We start from the raw sequence: 12,500 nt of genomic DNA, 5'->3' as shown, positions 1-12,500 counted from the left end.
TTCAATGGATTGATGAACATTTCAAGGAAGATAAAAAGACTTCTTCAATCAAATGAGACTTTTCTTTGACTAAAGAAGTCAAAGAAAAGCCTCTTTTGTTTGCTTTTTTATTTTGGGTTAAAGTAAATTAGGAGATTTAAAATTAAATTGAGTAAATTAGAAGGTTAACCAAATTAGAAATTATGGAAAGAATACTTGGTGGCCAAGATCTAGTTTTAAATAAACAAATTAAACATAGAGTTCTTAAACTCTTTAAGGATTTTTTATAATTTTTCCTTTTTTCCTTCTTTTTTTGCACCTATGGTTTTTTTTTATGTTATTTTTTTGTTATTTTTGTTTAAAATATCATTTAGTATTATGATTGGATGGTCAAGTTTTTATTTTTTATTTTTAGTAGTGTATTTAGATATTAAATTTTAATTTAACTATTTAAAGCTTTTGGATTTTTGTATTCAGTTCAATTTCTGATTCATTTTTGATTTTGTAATTCTATTTCTAGTACTTATTAGACTTTTCTAATACATTTTTAATAGAGTTTGTACATATGTATGCATATATATATATATATATATATATATATATATATATATATTTATTTATTTATTTATATATGTATATGTATACATATACATGTGCATAGTATATATATATATACATGTATACGTTTATACACACACACACACACACACACACACACACACACACACACACACACACACACACACACAAATGCATTTACATATATGAATAAACATTTTTATTGTTTTTTTTTTAAATACTTGTTATTCACAATACTTTGAAAATATTTAGAATAAGTGTGAATAAACTTCTTTTAATAGTGTTTATATATATGTATATATATATATATATATATAAATTAGTAAAAAACACTTATCTAACTTTTATCTTCGACTTAAAGTTTCTAACTAAAAGTTAGATAAGTGTTTTTTACTAATTTATTATTGCTCTGTTCTTTAAGAACATTGAGCACTCTATTTGTAAAATACACTAACATAATTTATATATATATATATATATATATATATATATATATATATATATATATATATATATATACATACTTATATATGTGTATATATATACATATATATGTGTAAAGGTACATATGTATATATATATAAATATATATATATATATATATATATATATATATATATACATGTATACATATAAATGCAAGTATATATACACACACACAAGCATGCATTTACATACATGAATATACATTTTTTTTTTTTAAATACATCTTATTCACTATAATTTGAAAATATTTAGAATAAGAGTGGATAAAAATCTATTCGAAGCTTTGTCAACATGTTTTGGTTTAAAAACTAATACAGAATTGCACAGTAATGACACTGCAAGCTCAAAAAATCTGGATGAAATAAAAGTTGAAAAACAATTCAATTGGTCTTGTTGGAAAACTGGAATTGAAGTTTCTTGTTTTGGAAACATGTTGCTTAGAATTTCTGAGCTACCTTCTAAAGTGTCTTTTTATGGGTCAAACTGTATGTATACTTTAGGTTTACAGCAGTTTTTTAAGTATTCCGCTACATTCAAAAAAAATTTTGTTTTTGTTTTAAAATAAATTTTTGTACATTTTTTAAAATTTTGTTTTATAAATTGTATTCTAATTATATTTTCTATTATAAATTTTAGATAAAATTTAAGTTTTTTTTTTTTTGTATTGCTTTTATGATTCTTTTATTTTATTTCAAATTTAAAGGGTTACCATGTGACCCTTTATGTTTGACACTTAAATTGATCCTTTAAAACGTTTTGTCTACACTTGCTCTATTGCACAATTTTAGTTTACTGTTTTATTTATAACATATGTGCTTAGTGCATGCTTTATTATAAATAAAGTGCATTTAAAAGTATTACATAAGCATTTAAAAGTATTACATAAACATTCAAAAGTATAACATAAGGGTCATGACTTTAAAAGTTAGAGAATTTTTTTTTCTTTGTTAAAAATCAAATCAAATCAAGATGGTTTCTCTGAGTCACACATAAACTAAGTTATCAAATAACTAATAATAAATTTGAACCAAAAACTGTAATTAACAATTAATAACAATTATAATTATCAAATAAAAGCGCAATAAAAATGTAATTAAAAATTCAACTTAGTTAAATATAACATATAATAGTTATATATATAATATACTAATTGTTTACTAACTGTTATTAGGCAACTATGGAAACCAGAGACCATAAAAACTTAGTTTTAAATAATTCAAAAAAGTTTAAGAATTTTTACTTATGTCAAATTCCTTTTCTTTTCAGCTTCCTCAGAAGCAAAAGTTGTTTCCATTTCTAAACCAAGATCTGTGAACAGCAAAACAGTTGTTGAAGTAACAGTTCCTATTGAAAAATATGGTAATTTCTTTAAAATTATTATAAATTTGTTTTTTTATTGCACATTGTTATTAAAATGATTTCTTTATTTCTAGGGGTCTAACTTTAAATTTGGCAAACAAGGCGCATAATTTTTTTTTTTTTTAGTGTTATTTTATTTTATATATATCTAATAAAACTAGTTTTAGATGAAAATGCAAAATTTTAAAGTTATGAAAACATATTTGTTGATTAAAAATAAAAAATAGTGAAGTAATTTTAAAACTTTAATTTTAAAGTTTTTAGTAAATAAAATCACTGTTAAAAACATTCCTTAAAAAAAATTTTAATTATTAATTATAACTAGCTGTCAGGACCCGTACGATATGGGTCATGGTGAGTCTGTTTCACATCCAACTATTTCTAAACTTGTTCTTAATTTGGTCTCGATACTTTAATAAATTTTAGTAAATGGCAAAAAGTTAATTGATTTAAAGTTCTTGGCTTTTGGTTAAAAATTAATTTACTATACTTTAAAACTATACTTATTTACTTCAATATTTTTTATGTAATAAAAGTATCTTTAACATAGAAGACAGTTGCGTAGCATTTCTCCAGATGCTTTTGAAAACTTAAGGCCATAATAAAATTTTATTGCTCTTATTAGATTTATTTTTAAAAAAAAAATGGACACAACAAAGCGAGGCAAAGAAACCTTAATCTGTTTAAAATTTTTAATATAAGCTTTTCTTTAAAAAAACATTTAATTAAAATGTTTTTAATGCTGAGTTTGGAAATTAAATTATTGTTATACCTGCTGTGCTGAAAACTGGTACTTGCAAAGGGAAACGTCTTGATCGTAATCACCAAAAGTGACAAAAGTATAAACAGTTTCCATTCACATATAAAATTTTAACGGAAATATAAAAAAACATACCAGAAAAGTCCAATATATTAAATTATTTTTATACTTGTTGTTTGTGCCGAAAATAAATATTTAATGCAAATGGAAAATGTCTAGATTGTATTCATTAAGGGTGATAAAAGTATTAACAGTTTTCATTCACATATAAATTATAATGGAAATATAAAAAAGAAAGCAAAAAAAGGCCAATATTTCCATACAAAATAATAATTCCAAAAAGAAAAAATATAGAATATACTTGAGAAACAAAAAACATATTTTTCTTAAGATAAAATAAACAAATAATCTTAAAAAACTAATTACAAAAAATTTTATATTCAACATAAAAAGTATCAAAAATACTTATAAAAGCAATTTGAATTATAACATACTCTGTGTGGTTGTTTTTCTTTAGTGAAAGTTTCAAGATTTATTGTTGCAAGTTCCTATCAACAACTTTTTAAAAAAGCAAGGGTGAAAATAAATAATCACAATAAGATTAACCTTTATGTTTTTATTTAAAAACTGAATCCTTTGCTTTTAGTAAATGATTATATGTAGCTAATTTCAGTTATGAAATTACCCAGTAATCATTTTTAACTATAGAAACCGACGTGAAGGTAAGCCAAGTCTTCTATCAACACAAAACAACACAACAATGGCATCACAAAATTAACAAATAGTATAACATATTACATTAAACTCTCAATAACTCAAACCTGCAAGTGAACAAGAAAATTGTTAGAGAATGTTAGAGTTATTGGCAGTATAGTCCATAAAAAAAGGCTCAACTGGATTTTCAAAATTAGTTCAAGTAATTAAGGGTTATCAAGTTATCCAGAGTTTATTGTACATATTTTAACTACTAACAGCACACACATAGAAACACTTTTAAAATATAAACTAATATAATCTTGTATAATTTGATTAATACATAATAAAAACACACATTACAACATCATATGACACATCAAAATACTTATCAAAAACTATAAATTAAGAATATTTAAAAATGCAACATTATTTGTGTAATATTCGTTCAAGGACATACCTTATAATGCATTTTTATCAAATTTAAAAATAAATTATCAAGTGGACTTGGTTCAGGAACATGCTACATAGAATTGGTTGTGTGAAAATTATTGAGATAACTTTGTAAAATGTTTGACACTCACTTTTATTTATTATTATTGATTATCGTTAATAAAAGCGCCATATTTAAATGATTTAACTTGATAGCATTAAAATTAATAGAAAAAATTGAAAAACAACACAAAAATTTATTTAAAAAATATGTTTATATATAAAAAAGCAGTTTAAAAGTTGTAAATGTCTTCATTTACCACTTTTGAGTCACGTCTTCTTGTTCTCCTCCCAACATCCTCTTTTCCTCTCATGCCATATGATGAGCCAACCCTCCAACTTAAAGATGGGTTTTCTCTCCCATATCAGCACTATCGGTTGAAGATCCCCTTTGATTGAGGACCCAGATGCTGGGAGCGATATAATAAAAATTGATTCCAAGTTGAGTCTGAAATATATATATATATATATATATATATATATATATATATATATATATATATATACATATATATATATACATGCGGTAGTGGTGTAGTGGTAAGAGCGCTCGCTTTATAAGCGAGAGGTTCGGAGTTCGACTCCCACCACGTCCCTGGAAGTACCGCGCTCAACTTAGTTTCTCCGCGCAGCGGCCTTGCTCGGGAAGGTTCGTATTTCGGAGTTAAAGAGTTGAGAGAGGGTTGCACCACGAATAACAACTAAAAAATAAAAATAAAAACGCAAAAAAATGAGTAGCCTCCTCGACAGTAGTGGCCCCCCTCGGGCCTTGAGGAGGTGAATAATCTAAAAAAAAATATATATATATATATATATATATACAATTATCTACTGGGAAGATACTACTAACAAAAAATCTACTATTAAAAAAATAGAAATAAAAACAATCAATCAATGTAATAAGTCAAGTATAAGTGAGTTCAACAACTTACTTGCTGTATTAGAGGAAGAAGCAGCTGGAAGCTATATAGAAAAACTAAATACAATAAAAGCAATCAATCAATGTAATTATTCAATCTTCAAAATGCCAAAAAAGGCTTCATACAGTAAATCTAAAAAATAAAAGGTAACAAATAAACTTCCAAAGTTTTATTTTTAAATTAAACTATAAAAACTACAAATCACTTATTCACCATTAGCAGATTTCACTCCTGTTACTGTTAGTGCAGCACTTGTTGATGTTGTTAAAAAATATTTACTAAAATATTTTATCTAATTAAAAATTAGACATTTTTTACATCATCATTAATCAATTACATCACTAACTACAATCAGATTTTATTTTGTGTTTCATCATGGCATCACTACACTATTCAGCTGGCAAGGACAACATTCTTGCTTTCAACAAACCCAGCTTACATTTCTAAGTTACATTAACTAAGCTAAGTCACAACACTTTGAAACCATGGAAACAATATAACTGCTTACAAACTATAAACATGTAGCATAACACATAACACACATAGAAACGCTTCATATATAACACAGGTCAACAAAAAAAAAAAAAATTTTCTGGTGCCGAGCAAACAATTTGTTTTTTGTATAGCATTTCTCATTTTGATTTCAAATATGCAACTCTTTTTTTACCATCACGTCAAGTTGTAAAGATATTTAGGTTCAAATCTTAAGTATTTTGGGTAAAGTCCCTAATATTGTTGAAAAAAAAGTTATTCAAAAGTATGTCAACCTGGGTCTCAAAAGAAGCGTATTTTTATAGAGATTTTAGAAATAATAAATATTTTTCCTTAAAATTTCTTAACAAAAAAATTATGTGAAAGTATGTTAAAGACTCTTAAAAAAATTTCAACAGAATGTTATTCAGCAATAATACAAAAAATACTTATTTTTATTACAAATGAATAACATTTTTAAAATCTCTATGTAAATATGCTTCTTTTGAGACCCAGGTTGACATACTTTTGAATAACTTTTTTTTCGACAATATTAGGGACTTTACCCTAAATACTTAAGATTTGAAGCTAAATATCTTTACAACTTGACGTGATGGTAAAAAAAGAGTTGCATATTTGAAATCAAAATGAGAAATGCTATACAAAAAACATATTGTTTGCTCAGCACCAGAAAAAAAAATTTTTTTTGTTGACCTGTGTAATAGATGTTTACACATTTATGACACATTAACACTTACAAAATATAACCCCATGTAACCTTAACACATATAAGTACAATAAAGAACACACATTATCATATCACATTTACACATAAAAATACTTGAATATATAAATTGAGAAAAAAATTTCAGTTACTATTTTTGAAATTTGGAAAATGTGTTCAAAACTTGTAAAACTTTTTTTTTTTCATTTTTTAATTGACTTTGATTTTGATCTTTGAATATGATTTTTCTTAATAGTTTAAAGGTATGTTTCAATATAATGTCATAATGTGTCATAATTTATTTTTATTTTTAATTTTTTTTAGAATCACATGTTACTGCATCAGGAATACAAAGTAAATCTATGGCTCACAACATTAGCAATTTCGAAGTTACCAGCCATACATGCAATAATTTTATAAAAGCTTGCAGAATATTTGTTACTTCAGTAGATTGTATTGATAAACTACTTTCTGACTGGTTTTCAAAGTTTAGTGCTAAATATGTTGAGAGAGTTTCTTTTTGTAATCTTTGCATTCAGAATGCAATAGAAAATAATTCTCAATCAAGCAGTTTTAACTTGTCATTGTTTGAGTTTGAACATGCTTTAGACTGTTTAAAGAATAAGAAAGATTTGATTTGTCCTTTTCATGAAAATTTGGTAGATATAAAAAAGGTTTTTCCTGACTTGGTATGTTTACTAACTTTTTGTAATCAATATTAATTTATGTTTCACACTCAAAGCTTAATAAAATTCAAACTCCAATATAAAGACAATAATACATTATATTTACTCAATTAATAAATAATAATTATAATAATAAAAATAAAATATTTAATATAGTATTTAATTAATGTCAGGGTTGTGGTCAAATGCATTTAATCTAGTACAAATACAAATTCAAATAGCTTATTTCTAGGTTCCTAAATACAAATTCAGATGCATTATTTTCAGGTTCCTAAATACAAATTCAGATACGATATTTCTAGGTTCTTAAATACAAACTCAAATACAAATGTATGGTTTCCAAATATAAATACAAAAACAAATAAATGTATTTATGGTCATGAAAAAAATACAAATATTTTTAAGTTTTTTTTTTTAATGAGAAATGTTTTTGTTTTTTTAAATTTTTTTTTAACTTAATATGAAATAATTGGGGAAGAATTACTTAAACTATTTGATAAATAACTAATAAACTTGTAAGTCAATACTGATAAAATAATATACTAAATATGAGAGAAAACATGGCTTTTGCCATATTTTACTAAAGAAATTTTTAATCATTTTAGTGTTAAAAATGAACAAAATTATTTGTTACAACAACAAAAAAATGAATCTCTTAGTTTTTCCCCAAAAATACACAGTTACCTAGTTTATAGAACAAATATATTTCAAACAAATTTTTAATCAAGTACAATACAAATAAAAATACAACCATATTGCCTATTATTACCAAATACAAATAAATACAACCCTGATGAACATATAACCTTTAGTTTGCTTATTATGGTATTATCTCTGGTTAGTATAATAAGGTATTTCTTAAACAAAAAAGTAAATATTTAGAATAATTGTGTTAAAAGTTGACCATAATTTTGTAAAAATTTTAAAATCAATAATGATAAAGATTATTTTTAAAGACATTAAAAATTCTTAAAGGGGATAATCATTGCTATTAGTAAAGGCGTACTAGATATGCATATCTATTTAGATATACATATCTGGTATATACTGAATGTATAGGATATGTATATCTATGTTTATTAAGTTTATAAAGAGTATAATATTTTAAAATAAGACAAATTTTTTAATATTATTTTTTTATGTTATTCTTCTCGTTAAGTTCAAGGGGACTTAACGAGAAGAATAACATAAAAAAATAATATTTTTTTATGTTATGCTTTTTTTTTTTTAATTTTTTATTGTGGTTACAACCTCAATAAAAAAGTAAAAAATCTGTTAACTCTATAACTCTGAAACATGACCCTGACAACTTCAACTTGTTTTTCTGCACAGCAGAAAAACAAGTTGAGCTACCAGGGTAGTGGGGCTTGAACTCAGAACTTGCGCTTAAAAAGCAAGCACTCTACCACAACACTGCAACAGCATATACGTCAAGGTTATGGTTATGGATTTGGCTAAATTTATAAATACCATAATAAAAAAAAATTGATAAAAAAGTTAAAAGACTTTATTAATTTAATAGTAATAAAGTACTTTGTAAAAATTTAAAGTTAACCTGCATTATAAAGTTAACATGTAAATATTATAAAGTTATATAATAAAAATATATATAAGCACACAAGTTTCACAAAATCTCAAAAAAAATAACTTAATATTCTCCATTTTTTTAACCAAGAAGACTTCACAATAGCCTCTGTAAATTATATTTTGATAAAAATATAATTTTCACCTCCAAAGTTCACAGCAGAAAAACTATTTTAATTATGTTGGTTCAACAGAACACATTCAAAGTTTGCTAAAATGAAAATTTTAAATACAAAAATGAATTAAAATTTCACAGAACTTTCCAAATGTATCTAGGAAATCAAAAAAAAAAAAGAGTTTACAAATGATATTCTTGCATGACAAATCACTGAAAGGACACAACCAATAAAACTGGAAAGAAAGCGGTGTTACCTTTGTTTAACTGAATAAGTCATCTTCAAAACTATGAAATAAACAAAGCTAGTGTTAAAGAGTTATCCACATTAACTTAACATTATTTAATGCTATAATATTTTTTGCAGCTGCAGTTGTTTTTTAATATCTGATGATTGTTTAAAGCATTCAAATCTGAGTTATGTTTCAAACAGATTAATTGAAATTATTTTAGTAATATTTTTATAAAAATTTGGTAAACATATATTGACTGCAAAAAAAATATTTGTGCGCTAACAAAATAGGTCATTATTTTAGGGTTAATTGAGGGAATTGAACAATCTAGTAGTAACAAACTAGTAAATAAATTAAAAATAGTAATTTTTTTAATACACTTTTGTCCTAGAATTGAAATAAAGTATAGTTTTTTATTACTTTTAAACTGTACTATTAAAACTTTTAAATTTCCATTGAACAAAATAAAACTGATTTTTTTTTCCAAATACTTGTTGATTATTTTATTTAAATTGTTGTTGATATTTGTTTATTAATATTTTAATGTATATTTTAGATGCAATTTTTGTTAAAATTTTACTGGTTTATTATAAATGTATATATATATATATATATATATATATATATATATATATATATATATATATATATATATATATATATATATATATATATATATATATATATACACACAAACACACACACACACACATATATATATATACACATATATACACACACATATATATATATATATATATGTATATATTTATTTATATATATATATATATATATATATATATATATATATTATATATATATATATATATATATATATATATATATATATATATATATATATATACATATTGTATTTGTTACACTATTTTAGTTTTTATTGCATGATTGGGTAATGCATCAGCTTGGTAAACTATAATTGCAAGTTTCATTTTCTGCTGAAGCCTAAATTTCTCTACATCTTTTTTCTTTACTTAATTCTGAAAATTTAAAAATTTGAAGCTGTAGCCATTGGGGTTTTAATTATTGATTTACAATATTGTCAAATTCGATGTTTACCTTTGCTGAGTAAACAGATTTATTATAATCAAATGTTTACATTTTTTTCTTAGACATATAATGTAGACTATAGTTAATACAAACCTCACCAAATAAGAGGTTGTGTATATATATATTCTCATAAAATGAAAATGTGAAAATGTTTTTATAGTGTTTCTTAGACTTCAATTGTAAGATTTTCTCTGATAAAAAAATTGAGTGTGGCAAAGTAATTTCAAAAGGAAAATTTAACGATGTTTTTGCTGTAAAAATTGCTTCAAAAAACTCTTCATTTTGTGCAGCAATGAAAGTTCCTTGCAATTCTGCTATAAAAAACAAATCTCCATTTACTGAAGCTTACATTTCATGGAATCATGAAGCCAAAATAAAATCTTTTCCTTATCATCAAATGCAATCATACATGTCTTACAGGTATTGTTTAGTTTTAGTTTTTTATTTAATATATGTTTTTATTTTACCATTTCATTATTAAGTAAATTTTAATGAAGTAATCATAAATAAATAAAATATATAATAAAATATATTAAATATACTTAAAAAAAAAGTAAAGTCTAGGATTATTTTTTAAATTTTTTTAGTTTTCCATTCAGCTGGAATATTGATGCCATAATTTCTATTTTAAAACTGATCCAACTAATATAAGCAAAAGACTTTTAAATCAACAAATTGTTTTTGTCAATAAATACAAACTATATACATAGTAGGTATATGTGTATATGAATCGTGTTAATTGTCAGGAAACAATAATTGCCAACAATAAACTTATTTTTAACAAGTTAAAAAACAATAAAAGTAAATATTATATAATAAATAATAGTTTATAATTAGTTTATGTAGCAAACATAAAGTAATAAACACAAATTATATAAAATCACACTTTTTGTGCATCAATTTAAATGAGAGAGTGAAAATCTAAATGTTGAACTACTGGAAAAAAAGCAGTTTTTTTATTTTTAAAGCTTAAAGTTAGTTTTTTTCAGCCTTTCATTAATTTTCTCTAGTTTTTAAAATCAAGTTTTTTTAATAAAATTATCATAAATCATGTTGTTTTGTTATTTTTATTATCTAATTTACTCCTAACAAGGCTGCAAGCAACCACTTTATAGTTGGGAGTTACTAGAAAAAAAATAGAGTGGAAAAGCAAGGAAACAGTTGATACAAGACTTGTATGATTCAGGAAAACATGAAGAGGGGAGAGAGTTCCAAAGGATTCAAATGCGAGGAAAAAAAAATAGACAAATAAAAGTTTTCAGAGCATGCTGGACAGGTAAAAGGATGCAAGTTTTCCAAAATGTTTCCAAAAGTCAGTAGTGAACAATAATCCAATAAGGTGTAAAGAAAAGGACTAAGTGAGAGAGTTGCCATTTATAAATATAATAGTTGTTTGTAGCAAATAACTGAGTTTTTTTGGAGTTTAAATTCACAGCCCACTGCAAGCAACACATGCTACAGATCAAATTCAAGATTGGCTGTCTATTCCAAGCAATCAAAAAGAAACTACTTTTTGTTGAGACAGGAGTATAAAGCCTATTTTCTGATAACAGGAGTTATCAGAAAATAGGCCCACTGTATGGAAAATTGTCTGAAAGATCTTTAATACAGATAAGAAACAATGCAGTACTAAGGATAGAACCCAGGAGGTAACCCAGGAGATAACTCAGAAGAAAAGTGTTGGACTATGAGGATGATTTTAATGTCACAGAAAAAATTATTTGACAATCATCTCAAAAATTTCACAAATACACCATAAGAAGCAAGCTTATGAAGAAGACCACCATGCCAAACTTTATTTAAAACCTTAGATATGTCATAAGCAATAGCCCTTGCGTCACTGCCTCCATCTAATACATAATAGAATCTTTCCATCACAGCAGTTAGCAAGACAGCTGTAGAATGAGAGAATTATAAGCCATATATCAGACAGTAAGTTTTTCGACTCAAGATGTGAGAAATTTTTTAATTAAAGACTTAAAGACCTTGCTAATAGTAGAAAGAAGAAAGATCAGACAATAGTTGGAAGGATTGTTCTCCAGAATTTTATTAAATTAGAATCTGTTAATGATGCTGTTTCCCAGCAGGCAGGAAAACAAGATTTAGTGAAGCACTTATAAAATAGTTTAGGGAATTGAAGAGAGTTTTTAAAAACACATTTGTATGACTATGACAGGAAATATCAATCATCAAAAGCTTGTATCAAAAGCTGTTGATGAGTATAGTTAAGATATAACTTTAGCATAACACAAGCCAGATACTTTGTCCAACAATAGGATCTGTTTAACTGGAATGGTAGAAAGAGTATGATCATTAAATTCAAGTGTCAAGTTGAAAGAAAAGTTCTGCCT

General features: G+C 24.6%; 1 protein-coding gene across 2 annotated transcripts in view; it reads left to right on the top strand.

The window, feature by feature from the left end:
* LOC100197092 (leucine-rich repeat serine/threonine-protein kinase 1) overlaps positions 1 to 12,500 on the top strand; it is a 148,938-nt gene that overhangs the window by 89,149 nt on the left and 47,289 nt on the right. For both annotated transcript variants that reach the window (XM_065792594.1, XM_065792595.1), the window contains exons 19-22: positions 1,297 to 1,529; positions 2,311 to 2,403; positions 6,788 to 7,152; positions 10,310 to 10,569. In XM_065792594.1, the coding sequence (XP_065648666.1) occupies positions 1,297 to 1,529; positions 2,311 to 2,403; positions 6,788 to 7,152; positions 10,310 to 10,569 (951 nt within the window). The remainder of the gene's footprint in view (positions 1 to 1,296; positions 1,530 to 2,310; positions 2,404 to 6,787; positions 7,153 to 10,309; positions 10,570 to 12,500) is intronic.

Source organism: Hydra vulgaris, chromosome 03 (assembly GCF_038396675.1).
Source record: "Hydra vulgaris chromosome 03, alternate assembly HydraT2T_AEP".
Classification (NCBI taxonomy): Eukaryota; Metazoa; Cnidaria; class Hydrozoa; order Anthoathecata; family Hydridae; genus Hydra; species Hydra vulgaris.
The sequence above is the reverse complement of the archived record's forward strand: the minus strand, read 5'-3'. Positions and strand labels throughout refer to the sequence as shown.